Source organism: Dromiciops gliroides, chromosome 2, assembly GCF_019393635.1.
Source record: "Dromiciops gliroides isolate mDroGli1 chromosome 2, mDroGli1.pri, whole genome shotgun sequence".
In the NCBI taxonomy this organism is placed as follows: Eukaryota; Metazoa; Chordata; class Mammalia; order Microbiotheria; family Microbiotheriidae; genus Dromiciops; species Dromiciops gliroides.
The window spans coordinates 398,166,622-398,185,337 of NC_057862.1; the positions used below are offsets into that span (position 1 = coordinate 398,166,622).

Here is an 18,716-nt window from a genome sequence, read left to right on the forward strand (position 1 = left end):
ATAGTTCTGGTTGTTTCTCATCACTTAATCATTATTTGATTGAATTTAATTGGACTCATGGTGCTTGCCTGAATCATTGAAAGATTAAAGGACCAAAAAAAATATTTTGAATTGGTCAATAAAGTCCATTTTAATAATAATGGCATTTGGGGCAGCTAGGTGGCTTGGTGAATAGAGCACGGGCCCTGGAGTCAGGAGGACCTGAGTTCAAATCAGGCCTCAGACACAACACTTAATAGCTGTGTGACCCTGGGCAAGTTACTTAACCCCAATTGCCTTACCCCCCCCCCATAATAATAACAATGGCATTTGCAAGTCACTTCAACTTCTTGACCAGTGTTTTTTCTGAGAAACTGCTTGAAACCTGACTGCTAAAAGCTAGTACTACTATGTATAAATAGTTTGTGTTTTAGTGACAGTGCATTGTAAAAGTGGAATAGCAAGTAGGGAAGAATGTGCCCTGTTAGTATGTTAAGCCATGGGGGGAAATGCAGTTAGGTACTATAAAGGGAAATACGTGCCCATCTTTAGTTTGGCATCAGTGGCTACATGGTGTACTGAGTTTTTAGAAAATGTGTAAAAGAAACAAGTTCTGGTTTTATTTTTATATATGGAATGTAAAAGCTTAGTCCAAAAGACCATTGCTGTTCCCTTTGTCATTTGAAATAAAAATCATTTAAAACAAAGAGATTCTGTGAATGTTTAGGAACAGATCCCTATGTATATACTTAACCTCTTTATGCCAATAGAAATTCTGCCATTTTTGGTTAACTCCAAGGGCAAAGGTTCATTAAGTTCTGATGTTTAAAGTTAAATTAATATGTACCCACTTGTAAAATATTTTAACCGTTTAAACTAATTCTACATAATGTTCAGAAAGGTCAATCTCTTTGCAAAATAGGTACTTGAGAAATAGAATGCTATTCTCAACACAAATTTTATTCTAGGTGGGGAGTAGAATTTGTTTAAAGCTAAATATATAGAGAGAGGAGTTGGAGCTTACAAACTGCAATTTTTAAAATCAGGGAAAGATGGATGCATCACTTGGTATTTTAAAGAATAGAATAGTAGTGTGATAGGTATTATTAAACTGAAAGTACTTGACAGCATTTCCTTTACTTAAAATTGTAAAGTATCATCTTAAGCCTTTTGGGAACATCTCCCATTACTAAATTCATTGTGGTTTGGATCTTGTTAGGGTTTAAGATCGGACTGTACCTGTGATTTCATGCAGGTTGGCAACTGATAAGTCTTAGAGACACCTAGAAGAAAGTTTATGTGATTTGCCCAGGTTCACACAGCCAGTATAGAGAATTTATATGATTTTTAAATTAGTACCAGAGTTTATATTTTTCCTGAAGTAAGAAAAAATTAACTCTTTTAAAAGATTATCTTTCTAACTTATTTTGAGGAATTCAATAAAAAACAATGTAGTATAGTAAAAAGAGGCCTACTCTTACTGGGTTTGAACTCAGAGCACCTGAGTTCAAATTTTGGTTATAACTGTGGAAGTTATTCCTCCTTTTTAGGCTTTAGTTTCCACATCTGTAAAAATAAGAGTTAGACTAGAGGCCAGAGTTCCTTACAACTCATAACACTATTCCCTTAGCTGCTTTTTAAAAACTAGGCCTTGCTAGACTGAATCAAGTAATTTTCTTAACTTGACTTAACAGCTATGTATTTAGCTTTTAAATCAAATGGTCTTGGATCCTGCCATTTTTCCTCTCAGTTTATGGGGATAGAAACACTGCAGTGTGTAAACATTGGAGAGAGCAAAAAAGAAGTCCTCTTCATGATGGAGTGAGGCCAATGCAATGGTGACTGAGTAATTAGCCCAGAGATGAAATTATGTAATTTGTTTATAAGCACCTTTTTTTTAAAGTACTCTGCTAAAAAGCCCAAGGAATAACTGACTGTTGGGGAATTCACTTCAACAAACAGGTATTAAGCTAGGCCATAGGATTTACATTTGGCCAATACTTTAAACCTCTAGTCCAACCTCTCCTTGATGATAAAATTGAGGGCAGGAGGGCTTAATGTTGCCTAAATTCACCTAAAGTGGCTCTCTCCACTACTGCATACTGCCTGTTTTTCTGGGTAGTTATTCAAAATAATTTAAAATGACAGTGTAGCTCCACTGGAAAAAAAAATGATTGGGGGGGAATATATATATATACACACACACACACACAAAGGTGATAAAGTGGGGATTGGTTATGGAACCAGAAATGTATTAAAGTTTGTTTTAAAATGACATTTAGGGGGCAGCTAGGTGGCGCAGTAGATAGGACACTGGCAGGGCCTCAGACACCTAACACTAGCTGTGTGACCCTGGGCAAGTCAACCCCAATTGCCTCACCAAAAAATAAAATAAAATAAAATGCCATTTAACATGATAATCCCAACATAGCCCTTCTCTATATTCACTTCTTTTTTAAAAAAATTTAGTATTTTTCAGTTACATATTACATAAAAGGATAGGTTTCAACATTTGTTTACACTGGATTTTTAGTTCTAATTTTTTCTTTTATCCCCCCTCCTCTTCCCTCCCTCCTCCCCAAGATGGAAAGCAGTCTGGTATAGGTTATATATGTACAGTCACATCAAACATATTTCTACATTAATCATCTTGTGAAAGAAAAATCAGAGCACAAAGGAAAAACCTCAAACAAAACAGTCCAAAAGTAGAAACAGTATGATTCAATCTGCATGCCACAATTCTTTTTTTCTGGATGTTGAGTATATTTTCTATCACTAGTTCTTTGAAACTGTTTTGGATTGTTGCACTGCTGAGAAGAGCAAGTCTATCCCCATTGTTCATCACAATGTTGCTGTTACGGTGTACAGTGTTCTCCTGGTTCTGCTCCTCTCAGCATCAGTTCATATAAGTTCTTCCAGGTTTCTCTGAACTCCTCCTGCTCATCCTTTCTTACAGCACAATAGTATTCCATTACATTCATATACCACAATTTGTTTAGCCATTCCCCTATTGATGGGCATTCCTTGGATTTTAAATTCTTTGCCATATAATCACTTCTGAATTAGCTTTCTAAAGTGTTTTTAAAGTTTTTTTTTTTTACTGATACCTTTTTTTTGTATCAATTTTTTCCCATGTTCCTTGATAATAAAAACCCTCTTTGGCAACAAATACCATTAAAGCTAAGTAAATTTGTGTTATAATGGGTTGTGTAGGAAAATGTATCTCATTCCTCAGTTACAATGAATCATTACTTGGGAGTGGTGTTTTGTGATTGATGAGGGTTCTTAGGTCTTCACAAGTTAAATTCCTTTTTTGCTATACCAAGTTCTTTGCACAAATAGTTGTTTCTCTTCAGTGTGCATCAGTTGAGTGAATGAAAAAAGGATTTAAGCATTTATAAGCCAAGTACTGTTTTTTAATTGTTTCTGTTGAGTCCAACTCTTCACGTCCCCTTTGGGGTTTTCTTGGCAAAGATACCAGTGCTTTGCCATTTTCTTCTGCTCATTTTTACAGATGAGGAAACTGAGGTAAACGAGGTTAAGTAACTTGCCCAGGGCCACACAGATACTAAATGTCCGAAGTCGGATTTGAATTCAGGAAGAAAATTCTAGGTCTGGCACTCCTAGTTGCCCCCCAGGCTCTTTTTTTTTTGGGGGGGGGTGAGGCAATTGGGGTTAAGTGACTTGCCCAAGGTCACACAGCTAGTTAAGTGTCAAGTGTCTGAGGTCGAATTTGAACTCAGGTCCTCCTGAATCCAGGGCCGGTGCTTTATCCACTTAGCCACCTAGTTGCCCCCCCCCAAGCTCTCTTGATCCCTAAAGTTTTAGACAGCTTTTAATCCATGATCCTAATAATAATAATTGTGCTTTAGTCAGAGTAACCCTTTAATGTAGGTGCTATTGTTATCTTCATTTTACAGATTAAGAAAGAAGGCCGAGGGAGGCAAAGTAACTTGCCCAGGGTCACAAGAAAGGAAGTGTCTGAAGAGGAACTTGAACTCAGATGCTGTGGCGCCATAGCCACCTCATTTCTGTTGTGCCCGGCAACTTTCGACTTTTTAAAAAAACGTTAGTTTGCATTGAGATGGAATCTTTCTGAACTTAAAGTGTGAGACAGGAGTTTTCAAAATAATTTCGAAAAAGGTTTGAAAAAAGAAAAAAGTGGGAAGGGAGGCTAACCACTCAGCAACCGCAGCTTCTTGGGGAGACTTCGCGGGGTGCTGACCCGGACTGCCAAAACCCCAGGACGCGGGCTGCGCCCGAACGGACCCCGGCGTGACGAGGCTGGCCTGGGCCGGGAATCCGGTGGACCTAGTCAGATCTCGGCTCTTGTCATACACCCCACCCGCACCGCGCTGCCGTGGAGCCGTCACTACGTTTCTCTGGGCCTCATTTGCCGCCTCTGTAAAGCAAGGGGGAGCCTGAGCTACCCCAGGGTTCTTCTCGCGGCTAGTTTTCCTGGAGCTATTTTGGCTCTTGCCATCTCCCGTCCTGCCCTCTGGGGTTTATGATTTCAGGAGGCGGAGGAGGGAGGGTCCGCGGCGCCGCCTTCAGACCCAGCCTAGTAGCGGACGGCTCCGGGCTCCGCGGAGCGGAGCGGCCCAGGAGAGGGCCAGAGGCCCGCCGGGTCCCGCCCCGCGGCGGGGGGGGGGAGGGTGGCCGCCGACCCCGTGGCCGAGGCTCTTCCGCGCCGGCAGGGGCAGTAGCGGGAACGGGAGCGAGCGGCGAGGAGCCGAGGAGCGCTGTCGCTGTCGCCGCCGCTGCCACCGTCGTTTGGAGGAGGTTGCGCGGGAGGGAAGGAGGAAGGGAGGCAGCTCCGGGGCTTGCGAGGCGAGGCCCGGGGCTCAGGGCCGCCATCCCGGCAGCCATGCCACTGCTCTTCCTGGAGCGCTTCCCCTGGCCCAGCCTCCGCACTTACACTGGCCTCAGCGGCCTGGCGCTGCTGGGCACCATCGTGAGCGCCTATCGCGCCCTCAGCCAGCCCGAGCCAGGCGCCGGCGCCGGCCCAGGAGATCCCGAGGCGCTCACATCTCAGCAGCAGCCGCCGCCGCCCCAGCCGCCGCCGCCTGGCGCCCAGCCGGGCCCCGGGGGCCCCCGGGCCGGAGATGTGGCCCAGTACCTGCTGTCCGATAGCCTCTTCGTGTGGGTGAGTGGGTGCGGGGCCGTGCGGAGGAGGAGGGCGGCTGGGGGGCGGGCGCACGCAGGGAAGCCCGAGTGGGGCCGAGGCCGGGCGAGGGGCACCTGAGCTGGAGGAAACTGGCCTCTATGGGGCACAGGGACCTGCGGGGAAGAAGCCTTCATGTTTTAGGGCCTAGCTTCCTAAACTGTGGATCGATACTTCAAATGGGGTCGCGTAACGAATGTGGGAGTCGCGAAAAATTTGGCAACAGTAAAAGGTTATGTACACGTATTTTATGTACACATATACCCGTGGTCGCCTAAAAATTTCTCGGGCGAAAAGGGGTCGCGAGTTTGAAAAAGTTTTAAGAAACCCTGTTTTAGGGGATCCTGAAGAGCGCCCCTAAAAAGGAGGGCTTTGAGTACGTAAGGATAATCCCCCCAAACTCTCTACACTCACTCCCAGGAAAGAAGCAGAATTTCATGGTGGGCAGTGTCGAGGAAGTTTATGAACCTAGGGGTCACAGGTCACCTGTCATTAGGACTGGAGAGGACTTTTGAGATCGTCTAGATCCAACTTCTTAATATGACAAATGAGGAGACTGAGGTTCACTAAGGGAAAGCGACGTACCTGTGGTCACAGAGATAGTAAATTAGGGACAGAATTTGAATCCACCTCCTCTTACTCCAAATTTAGTGCTTCCATATGTGGATGGGAATTTTTTCCCCCTTGCGATCAGCCACATTTTGGGATTTTTTTAAGGAGCATGAATTTAAGAGGTTCTCAGTAGAATAACTATATTAATGAACTTCCCAGAGTCAAGGAAGAAAAGATGTTAAGAGTTTTGATGGATGAAAAATTTTAGACTTGAGTTTGGGCTTCCTTATTTTGGTATAAATAGGACCCATTTTCTGTCTCATCAAAACATCGTGCTCTTCTCTTTTATTGCTGTCTAGCAAGAACCTGTTCGCATCTTTTGTTTTCTGCCTTTATTTAACCATTCAGCCAATATCCAGATGTAGGCAACAAACACTTTCAGAATATAGCTTGTGCTGGAAAGTCGGCCGAGAAAGGGATTAAGATCGAGAAGGCCATTAGGAAGTCTAAAAGAGGGACATATTTCTATGTGATTTGTCCTTTCTGAGGAAATAATATTGTACCAACCAACAGTTTGAATCTAAAGAAGTTTGTGTGTGTGTGTGTGTGTGTGTGTGTTTTAACCATATAAACAAAGACAACTGAATGTTTCTCATGTAAATCATACAGCACTGAGTAAAGTTACTCCAGGATTTGAGGCTTTGTCAATTTAGTCATCACTCAACCTCTGGTTGACTTAAACAGATACCCAAAATCACAGAAATGTGTGCAGTTTGTTCAAATTAATACCATTGTTTCAGCAGGAAGTGGTGAGATTTATAAACTTGAGTAGATTTTAAGAGTTCTTGTTATTATTAAATTAAAATTCTCCTGACTTTCAAATTTTGGGATATATGCAAGATAAGTGAAATTTCTACACCTCTTATATTGGGGCCCATTTGTTCCATTTAGCTCTAAAGGGTTTTCACTCCTTTTGTCTGATACTCTGTAGCAGCATGTTATTTTTAGGAAAGAAGTGAGGAAAGAACTCATCTCATCCAAGGGAAGTTAATTTTTTTTCACTTTGTTTAGTTTGAAAAGTGCTTACTTTAAATGGGAAGAATGGAGTTTGGCAATTCTTTTAGGTTATAATGTCTTTGATATATGATTTTTTCCCTTAAAACATTAGCTATAAATAAGTTTTTGATGAGTAGCTATTGTGCTTATATAACAGCCACTAGTATTGTTTAATGATTTTACCTAGGAGTTTCTTCTTACAGACTTGCTGTTGAGCTTGCAGTAGTCTAAAATACATTGATAAAATATTAGATAAAGCCTAGGGTTTTTTTTGTGTGTGAGTTATTCTTCCCTCCCCCCTCATTTTTTCTGTCTGCTTTTTTGGTAGATGCCTCATGAGGTTTACATGTCTTTTATATGCTGAGATATTTTTCATTTCTTAGTCGACTTTTTCTACTTTCTCTTCCCTGTTTCTCATATTTCTTTGCATTAATCTTGACTTAGTAGGTTTCTCTTACCTTCTTACAGATTTATTTGTGCTTGCCTTAATTTTTCATCTCTTATCCCTTTTATTCCTTACCTGTTTTGTAATGCACAAGAACCTTATCGTAATATTGTTCTGGGTTGAGAAAAATTTTGTATAATGCAGTTCTTCCTAAGATCCTATCCCAGGGGAGTTTGCATTATTGAAGTGTATAAAATATGTCTTATAATAAATTGCTTGTCTTTATAAGATATCTATGGCATGGAACCCTAAATACAGCAAGGTGAGGCTTCATGGTTCTTAGAGTAATGACTTGTTTGACTTGTTCTCTTATTCTTCTGTTTTACTATCGGTTTTCCCTCCATTGGTTTTCAGTGATCCCTAATTTCAGCTGCTATCATGTAGTATTTTGTATTGCCTAATTTTCCCTTCCATAAAGGTAATAGGCACTATCACATTTTCAGATTCATTTCTCTTAACCCTACTCTTCCATTAATTTGACATTATAGTATTTTTTCAAGACCTTCTGTATCCTATTCTACCAGCCCAACTAAAAATTGTTCGAGTATTTTTAATTCTGCAGGGTTTTTTCTAGGTATATTACATTTATGATCTATTTTTTCTCTTTCCTTTCCTCTGTAATTTATGGATGATGGCCTGAAAAATATTGAGAAAAGGACACAATTTATACTTTAAAATATGAAACCAATGAATGGAAAGATGCAGTTTTGGTAGAAGCTTTAAGGGGAAACTTACAGGAAAAAGAAAGGCATAAAAATAAAACTAAAAAGTAAAATTCTAAAATACATCTAGAAATTTTCCTTTTAAAATGTCCTAGTATTGAATATTCACAAATTTCAAAAATTTGGGGTGGATATTGAAAACAAATGTGACTACTTGCTTGGAAGCAAGGATACCTAAGAGAAAATAATTGTGATAATGATGACACAGAAATAATAAGTACATGTGGGTAAATAATTTAGAAATAAAGAAGGAAATTTTTCCTACACTCTTTTGGGGGAGAGTACATGTAAATCTAAATACTTCTAGTGACCTAGGAATGCCCATTTTCAGAAGGATAAGGAAGAATATTGCCATTGCTATAATATAGGAAAAGTATTTCTGATTCTTTAGGACTCTTTGATGCATGAATGAGCAGAAGAATAGTTGTTCAAACACAAGACTTTAGTGAAAGGCAAATCACTTTTTGGACTTAAATTTTGTTATTAGGAAACAAAAAAAATTTCCTAATCTATGGTTCCATGAAATAATTCCACATGCTATAATCATATATCACAAGCTCACAAATATATTTTTATCTCTTTGTTTGCTGAGTTTTAGTTTGCCATAAATACAGTTATGCAGTAGTAATTTGGATAAATGGGTTAGTACCCCCTTTCCTTTTCCTGTTAACTGGTCCTGTCTCATAGAAAACTGCTGATTTGATACCTATCCAAAGGGAAGTAGGCATAAAAGGCCTTCATTATATATAATCTAGCCCAAGCCCTTTATTTGAGGGCTAGAGTGGTGAGGTGACTTGCCCAGGGTCACATTGTAGTAACAGAACTGAGACGAAAATCTAGGTTTTCTAATCTCAAAGTCATTACGTTTTCTACTACATTATACTCATTGGCATTTGTCCAACACATTTGGGGTTCCTTAGAAACATTTATTTAGCTAATTCTATTATGAAATGCCCAAGGGAAAATTTTTTGTTGTTGTTTGAAGAGCAATCTAAGAGCCTTGTTATTTCTTTCTTTCTTTTTTTTACAAAAATTAAAAGTTCATTAAGTGGTTTATAATTCACATGTGGAAGTAAGTAGAAGTATTTTAAATTCTTTAAAATAATACTTAAAGTACTATTTAAGATATCCCTTTTCATCCTGTAGGACCCTAAAATACGTTTTAAGATAGAAAATATCTGGGAGTTAAGCTAACCTAACATACTTAAGACTCCCAAGTAAAATTACAAAACACTATGCCGGCCCTGGATTCAGGAGGACCTGAGTTCAAATGTAGCCTCAAACACTTGACACTTACTAGCTGTGTGACCCTGGGCAAGTCACTTAACCCCAACTGCCTCATCAAAAAAACCCAAACACAAAAAACACTATACAAATGAAGACTTAAATAAGAGCTATTCAATCCTTAGTTGTTGAGCCATGCCAGTAAAATAAAAATGATGGTACTAAATTAGTTTACAAATGTACTGTCATGCCAATCAGACTAGTAAAAGGATAATTTATAAAACCAGACAAAATGATAAAATAATAAAATAAGGGAAACAATGGGAAAAGTAGAATGAACTATGTACCAAAGGTAACATAGAAAATTGGAAGAGTATGAAGGAGAGTTACCTTTCCCAACTCTACCTAGGGGGAGAATTTTTAACCATACAGGGTTACATAAGCACAATCAATGCAGATAGACTAAGAAGGGAAACTTCTGAAAAATCATATCAGACATTCTTGACAAATTATTAGACTTTTATGGCTAAGATATATGGGGAATTGACACAAATTTAAGACCTAGAGCCAGTAAAAAGAATGTTTTACATAAATAATAATGTGAAATTAAAAAAAAACCTTAAGTTTCACCTTAGCTAGTTGACAAGAATTTATTAAGCACCTATAAGCAACTAGTTAGTGCAGTGGATAGAACAGTAGGCTTGGAGTCATGTAAGACCTGAGTTAAAAATCTATCTTCAGATACTTAATAATGGTATGACCCTGGGCTTCATCCTTGGTCTCCTTTCCTTCCTTTCTAACCTTTTGAGTTTTGCAGAGTCTGCAAGATTTTGGACTTCTCATCAGTAGTATATCAACTACTCCATGCCCTTCGGACTCTAATGGTAGCCCAAAAGGGCTGCCTCAGTTTCCTCAATTGTAAAATAGGGATAACCTGTTTCCCAGAGTTATTGTGAGGATCAAATGAAATAACATTTGTAAAGTGTTTTGCAAATCTTAAAATTCTTGTGTAAATGCCAGCCATTATAAACATGCCAAAGCACTATGCTAAGGAAGGTAAAACCATGGTCTCTCTTCAAGGAGCTCCCATTCTCATGGAGAAGACAACTTTTAAAAATTGTACACACATGGTATAAACTGTAAATGGAAGGTCATCTCAAAGGGAAGGTACTAGCAATGAGATGAACATGAAAGGCCTCCTGCAAAATTTGAACTTTCTTGAAGGAAGTCAGGAAAGGAGAGCATTCTGGGCAAAGGAGGTGACCAGTATAAGGACATGGAGTACCATCTGTGAGAAACAGCAAGCAGGAGGGGAGCAAAGTGTACAAAGACTGGAGTGGTAGGAAGGGGTTGTCTGTGAAGGATTTTAAAAGCCAAGGAGAGGATTTAATATGACATATTTTGAAGTAATTTTGGAAGTAACATGAAACTGCTGGAGTTTATTGAGTAGGACTTGATACATGGCATGAAATGAATGAATGAAGAAAGTTTTTATTATGCACTTACTGTGTGCAAAGTACTGTGCTAAGCCCTGGGAATACAAATAGGAAAGTAAGACAGTACCTTCCTGTTCTCAGGAACTCATATTCTGATGGGGGAGACAACACATGGAAGGTTCCAGCTGCAAGTCAAGAATAATATTTATGGGGCAGCTAGCTGGCAAAGTGGATAGAGCACCGGCCCTGGAGTCAGGAGGACCTGAGTTCAAATCCAGCCTCAGACACTTGACACTTAATAGCTGTGTGACCCTGGGCAAGTCACTTAACCCCAATTGCATCACCAAATATATATATATATATATTTATAATAATGACAATAATGATAATAGCTAGCTTGATATAGTACCTACTCTGTGCCAAATAGTACTCAGCACTTAACACATATTATCTCATTTGATCCTTACAACAACCCCATGAGATAAGTGCTATTATCATCCCCATTTTTACAGTTAAGGAAACTGAGGCAAACAAAGGTTAAGTGACTTACCCAGCATCACACAGCTAGTAAATGTCTGAGACTGTGTTTGAACTCGTGTTACTGACTCCAGGTCCAGCACTCTATCCACTGTGCCATCTAGCTGCCTGAAGTCATATGGAAAAGTCCCATGGTCCTTGGGATGCAGTGGCAAAATAGATGGTAATGCCTCTTCTTTAATGCCTTTCCATTGATAAAATCATATCGGTTTCTGGTGTTGGACTGTTTGCCAGTGCTAAAGACTTTGGTAACAAGGACTTTCATTTTGGGGTCTTCCAAAGATGTTGCTGTAGCCCCTGTAGGAGCAGTAGTCCAGCTGCATCTTCACAAGGGTTGCTTCCCAGGATGATGACTGAGGGTACTGGGCAAGAAGCTCTGCTCATCCCAAGGATCTTTGGCTCAGGTCCTGGACTGTTCATCAATATCCGAGAGTAGGTGGTCAAGGTTGTGGTGGCAGATTGACTTGTCTGGTACCTACTGCCTTCTCTCTCTCCCTCATACTCTGCAAAATGGCAAATATGACCAAAACTGAAACTAGCTGTGGGAGTGAAGCACACTAATGACCTATTGGTGGAACTGTAAATTCTTCCTGACATTCTGGAAAATAATCTTGAATTATCAAGTCAGTAACCATTTAGTATGTGCTAGGCACTATGCAAGGAAAGTGACTAAACTGTTCATACTTTTTGACCCAGCAATTCCACTACTGGATATTTTCCTCCAAGGAAGAAAAAGAAAAGCCTTATACCACAATATTCTGTGACAGCCAAAAACTGAAAACCAAGTAGGTGCCCGTGTATTGGGGAATGTTTAAAGGAACTGTGGAAAATTAGTATAATGAAATATTGTGCAATAAGAAATGATGGCTATGAGGAATTAAGAAAACATATGAGAACGTGTATGAACTTGCAAAATGAAATAAGCAGAATCAGGATAACGATATCCACAATGACTACACAAATGTAAATGAGGCATCATGGGTAGAGAACCAGTCTGAGTCAAAAATACCTTGGATATAGTCTCTCCCCCTGCCCTTGCTTCTTCTTCCCCCTCCCCCCCATACTGCCTTTGTCAACCGTGACAAGTTTTTTCTTTCTTTCTTTTTTTGTGAGTGGGCATGGGCAGTGTGATGACAGTGAAAGGAGTACTGAACTTGAAGTCAGAAGAATTTGAATCTTTCCTCAAACACTTATTAGCTATGTGACTGTGGGCAAGTCACTTAACGTCTCTGTGCCTCAGTTTCCTCATCTCCCAAATGAGTGGGTTGGACTCCATGGCCTCAAAGATCTTTTCTCCTTTTAAGTCTATGAGCCTATGAAAGTGACACTAAAGTCAAGCTTTGAGTAACTGAAAACCCAGTGGTTCTGGAGAACAGAATCATACTTCTTTCCTTGTTGCTGAAAGTTGTGGGACAAACAGGAACAGAGAACCCCATGCACTGTTAGATGTTGTCACTGTAAAGGTTGCTTTTGCTTAATTGTTTTTCTTTGTTACAAGATGAAGTCTGGGTGGATGAGAGGAAATACTGGAAAGGAAGTATCAATAAAACTGTCATGGGATTCCCTTTGCAGTTTTATCATACTATAACTTTCTCAGTCTTAGAATGTTAGGATTGAAACACCTTATAGATCATAGAACTTTCATTTGAAGGGATAGGCATTCGAGACTTGGAGAAGGGGAGGGACTTACTCTCGGCTGCCTGCTGGCAAGATATTTTCAGTTTTATTTAAGCCATAAGCAGCATTGAGTACCATTCATTTTCTATTTTTGCAACCCCAAATGTATGTAAATCTGGTATGGCACTTTTAGATCAGAGGATCTTTAAAGTTTCTGCCAAGATTTTGTTTATAATCATGATTTTTGGCCTGGTATGTGTTGTATAACATCCATGGTTTGTTTGTGCTCCAAAGAAGAGAAGATGCCTTTTTAAAGAATCCTTTTATATTTAGACATTTGTCATAGTTTGGCTAGAGATTTAGAAAGCTGTGGATTTTGGATGTGATATTTATTTTGATTAAAATAACTCAGCTTTGAACAGTCTGGTCCAGGTGGTCATAGGTGAGACTGCCATAGTCTATTCTGCCTCACTTAAGAGGCATGTTTGGGGGAAGTGGTTTCAGATATTTGAATTATTCTGGTTAATTAGATATTTGCAGGGGCAGCTAATTGGTGAAGTGGCTAGAGTGCCAGGCCTGGAGTCAGGAAGACTAATCTTCCTGAGTTCAAATATGGCCTCAGACACTTAGCTGTGTGACCCTGGGCAAGTCGCTTAACCCCCATTGCCCCACCAAAAAAAAGAGGGGGGACAGTGAAGAGAAATGCCTTGTTCATAGTCACACAAATAATAAAGTAGCAAGCTGGAATTCAAACTGGAGGGTTTTTTCTCTCTCCAAATTTATTAATCATTCCAGTACAACCACAGCTTTCTCAGGGAAAATATATATTGTGTTCTAAATAACCATCTTTAGATTTCTTTTGGAATATAACCACCTAATGCTTATAGCATCACTTTGTAGTTTTGGGCAGGCTGATAAATGATGTGACTTTGTTTCTAACTGACAGAAGGTTGACAGGCCATACTTTACCTTTTCTCAATTGCCCCGCCCCCCAACTCCCACATGTTTGTTTTGATAACACCCTATCTCATTGATGTAAAGGTGGGTTGTAGAAGATGTGCGTTGAAAAATCAATGAAGTAAGAGCAAGTTGCAGTCTGACTTTGAAATTAAGTGCAAGAAGCCTTTAGAGGAACTGAACTTGAAAGGGTTGACTAAAGAAATTTAGTCGAGTCTTGTTGGTCTTCTATAAAAAAGACAGACCATTGTAATACCCATATTCAAAACCTAGTGAGCTTCAAATGAGAGAGAGAGAGAGAGAGAGAGAGAGAGAGAAGGAGAGAGGGAGAGAGGGAGAGAGAGAGGAGAGCATTCCAATTAGCCCTCTGAGTAGTAATTTCTCTAGAGAGAGGAGAACCAACCTTTCAGCTTTTGTTGATCTCCTTTCCTTCCTTCCCTTTTGAGTTTTTCAGGGTCTTCAGGATTTTGGACTCTTCATCTTTCCATAGGGATACAAGAGTCAGCATTGTCTACATTGGGAGCTAAGGCCTGAATGTATGTAGATTCATACCTGTACAAAAAGCCCTGCTAAGAAGCTACCCGTGCCTAAGGGGGACTTCTTGAGTGCCCCTCTAAAGGGAAAAAGGGACTTCCAGTAATCAGGAACTTTGTGCTTCCTAAACTAATCCTGGTTCCCCTGGATTCTCTATGTATTGGTTGGGATAGTCTTGTCACAGACTTTTAGGAAGATGTTTTGTGACAACTATATGTCCTTAGTAATGGTAAATACCTCTTTTATAAAAGCGGCTAAGTCTGACTGATTAAAATCAACCCATAATCATTTCAGGAAACACCTATTGGGTTCATGAGTTATATGGTACTAGAAATACTATCCCCTAGCCCCTTTGGGCTACCACTAGAGTCCTGAGGGCATGGAGTAGTTCACTCTGGGGAACCATGTCCTATATCATTATGTACTATGATAGGGATACTTTGGAACACTGAATAAGAACTGACTATAATAATAGTACATGGCCTAGAACTTGCTTTCTTAAACCACATGCCTTCTATCAACTTGCTTTCAGTCATTTGCTTCTCTTTACAGTAGAATGAAGAATAACCTCATAAAAAGTATAGCATGGCTTCCTTTTTTGCATAATCAATCAATAGATTTAATTTAATTAATAGATTAAAACATGGTTAAAATTACCTTCATGTAATTTGTATGGTTGTGTTTTTTCTAAATAAAATCATTATCCTGGTTGTTTTAATTATGTTCTTTGAGTTTTTCCCATTTTTGGTATTTCAATAATACTATGCCATTTCAATCTTTTTTTTTTTTTTTAAAGCTCCTTCTGTCTGATTTTTATCAAGTTTGTGAATTGAATACAGGGGAAGAAAACAATAGAGTTGGAGTCAGAAGTTACCTGGATTGCAATCTTGGTTCATTCATTTATTGGCTGGATAACCTTGGTCAAATCACTTAATCTTTTTGAACCTCAGGTTCTTCCTCTGTAAAATGTGTGATTATGTGAAATGTGACTATGGCATTATTTATATTTCTTACCTCACAGAGTCAGACTTTAATGAGAATCTTTGGAAAGGGCTTTAACAGTTATAAATCACTATGTAAATATCACTTGTATTGTAGGGTGGGTGTGTGTGTGTGTGTGTGTGTGTGTGTGTGTGTGTGTGTGTGTGTGTGTGTGTGTGTTTTCAGTGATTTCTAGTTTTCCCCTTGTGTTCGTTACATAGGATTAAGGGATAATCTATCTACAAGTGGAAGTGACCTTCTGGGCCTCATTTTACAAAGGAAGAAACTGAAGTTCATGGGAGTTAATTTAATTGCTCAAGGTCATGCAGGTAGTCTCAGAGATAGGATTTGAATCCAGATTTCTTTGATTTCAAGTCAGCAAGCATTTATTAAGTATTTGTGCTTAAAAACTTGAAATGCTCTTTACTCTTCCCCACACCCTCACTTCCTACATTACCAATTACAGAGTCCTATCCATTCTATTTTCACAATACTCTATTTTTCCCCCAACTATCTCCTTTCTTTTTCCATACAGTACAGTCATACTTTTGGGCCACACCTACGTATGTGTACACTATTAAAATAGTGTCCAGACAAGTCTCATACCTTTTAGTTGATGCCTCCTTTGTATTTTATTCTACATACATCTGAGCAATTCTAAACTCCTGGGTGCCAGTGTATAAACTTCATTCCCATCCCTAACTTACTATTCTCTCACAGCTGTCCAGTTCAACTCTGCTTACCTCTTCCACTGTGCCCTTTGGAATACCTGCTCTATAATGATCTTTTCCCTAAAATTTCCATAAACCTTTTTCTTTCTTGTCCATCTTTGAGCCCTCACTGAAATTAGGTGTGTTTCCTTCCCATGGGCCCCTCGTCCCATTCCTTAGTGATTCTCAGATCTCTCTCTATTTATAGTTTTTCCCTCCTAAGTTCTAGTTCTGCATTGCTGAATGCTATTAGGAACTTCTCAAACTCAACATGTCCAAAACAGAATTCATTATTCCCCCTTCATCCTGTTGTCTTCCAGACTTCCTTATTACTGTTGAAAGCATCATCCTCCTCACATTCACTGAGGCTCACAACCTAAATTATCCCCATACATATTCAATCCATTGCCAAATATTGCCATTCTAATTTTACATCTATCACATATCTATATCTCCATTCATTTAGCCACAAAATGAGTTCAGGCTTTCCCTACCCTTCACTCAGGCTATTACAGTGTCCTTTTAACTAGGCCTCCTGCCTCAAGTCTCTTCTTGCTTCAATCCATTGTCCACTCAGCTGTCAAGATGTTTATTCTCAAATGTAAGTCTGATCATATCACCTCCTGATGGATGAATTCCAGTGACTCCCTATTAACTCGAGTATCATATATAGACTCTTTATTTGGCATTTAAATCTTCTTCATAACATGCACCCTTCCTGCTTTTTGAGTTTTTTTTCCTCCACTCTCTTCCATATATTCTACATTGCAGGCACTGGCCAACTTATATTTCTTAGATGCCTTTCTTCACACCTGTCTCACATGAAGAGATGATCCTTCTCCTTGCTTCAGCTAACCCTTTTACATGCACAAGTGATCTCATTCCATCCTTTTTCAAGAGATTGCCTCCTCTAGCTTCCCTACTCTCTCACTTAGCTCTATTTTCTTCCTGTCTTCTAGATTCTTCCCTGCTGCCTACAAACATGCCCATGTTTCCTCCATTCTCAGAAACCCTTCACTTGATGCATCCATCTATAGGATGATCTGTCATTCTATATCTCTTATTCCTTTTAAGACTAAACTCCATGAAAAGGACATCTTTATAGTCTCAATAGTACAATGACCCAAGGCAACTTTAAAGGACTTCTGATGAAAAACGTGATCTATCTTCAGAGAAAGAACTGATGGTATCTGAATACAGATGGAAACATAATTTTTTTAGTTTTTTTTCCTTAATCTTTTTTTCACAAACTGACTAATATGCATGATTAGACACGTATAATTTATATTGAATTGCTTGCGTTCTTAGGGGGGATTGGGGAGGGAGGGAAGAAGAGAATTTGGGAGCACAAAGTTTTAAAAATGGATGTTAAAAATTGCTTTTACATGTAATTGGGGAAAAATAAAATTCTAAATAAGTGAAGAAAAAATAAAAGGCCATCTTTAATTGGTACCTCTATGTCTTCTCCTTTCACTCTCTTCTTCTTTTTTAACAAGTATTTATTTATTTATTTATATGGTTTTTTGGTGGTGGTGGTGGTGGTGGTGGTGAGGCAATTGGGATTAAGTGACTCCCCCAGGGTCACACAGCTAGTAAGTGTTAAGTGTCTGAGGCCGGATTTGAACTCAGGTACTCCTGACTCCAGGGCCTGTGCTCTATCCACTGTACCACCTAACTGCCCCCTTTCACTTTCTTCTTAACTCTTTGTAGTCTGGCTTCCAGACTCATCATTCAGCTGAAACTACTCTCTTCAAGGTTAGCAGTGAAATCTTAACTGCCTAGTCTAACAGCATCTTCTCCATTCTCATCCTTCCTGACTTCTCTGTAATCTCTGACACTGTCAATCACCCCTTCTGTATAGTTTTCTTCTGTCTGTGTTTTCATGGCACTACTCTCCTGGTTCTTTCTCATACCTGTCTTGACTACACCTCAGTTTCCTTTGCTGGATCTTCATCCAGGTCTCTTCTGCTCATTTTGCATGTCTCCAAAGGCTCTGCCCTAGGCCCTCTTCCATTTTCCCTTTCACTTGGTGATCTCCTCAGCTCCCATGTCTAGCCCTAACTTCTTGACCTCATTTCATATCTTCAGCTGCCTGTTGGACATCTTGAATTGGATGTCCTGTAGGCATCTTAAACTCAACATGTCCAAAAATAAGCTAATTTTCCCCAAAGCCCTCACCTCTTCATGGCTTTCCTATTACTGTCAAGGGTACCGCCATCCTCCCTGTTACCCATACTCACAACCTACCTGTCATCCTCTTCAGTCTCTCTTACCCACCATATCCAATTAGTTGGCAGGTCCTGTCATTTTAATTTTTAAGCCCTATTCTCTCCTGACACTTCCACCGTCTTGGTGGACTATTGCAGTAGCTTGCTGGTTGGCCTTCAAATCTCCCCACTACGATCTATCTTTCACTCAGCTTTCAAATTAATCTTTCTGACTATGCCACAGATCTGACCATGTCATCCCACTATTCTGTCAACTCCAGTGACTCCCTATTGCTTCTAGGTTGAACATAAAATTCTATTTTGCTTTTAAAGCCTGTTACAACCTGGCCCCTCCTCTTTTCCAAGTCGACTTACATTTTCTTTTTACACCCCCCCCCCCCAACAACTGGATGTCAACATCCAATAACACTTGTTGTTCTCACATAATAACACTCCCATCTCCCAACCCCTGACATTTTTTGTCAATCTCCCATGCCTGGAACTCTCTCTTCATCTCAATCTCCTTTGGCTTCCTTCACGTTTCAGCTGAAGTCTTACCTTCCTTAGGAAGCCTTCCCCAGCTTTCCTTAATGCC

The 18,716-nt window shown here is 39.7% G+C and overlaps 1 protein-coding gene across 1 annotated transcript in view; it reads left to right on the forward strand.

Moving 5' to 3' along the window:
* Positions 1–4,635: 4,635 nt before the first annotated feature.
* AMFR (autocrine motility factor receptor) overlaps positions 4,636–18,716 on the forward strand; it is a 47,719-nt gene continuing 33,638 nt past the window's right edge. The window contains exon 1 of the mRNA XM_043983016.1: positions 4,636–5,125. Coding sequence (XP_043838951.1) covers positions 4,847–5,125 — 279 coding nt within the window. The 5' untranslated portion in view covers positions 4,636–4,846. The remainder of the gene's footprint in view (positions 5,126–18,716) is intronic.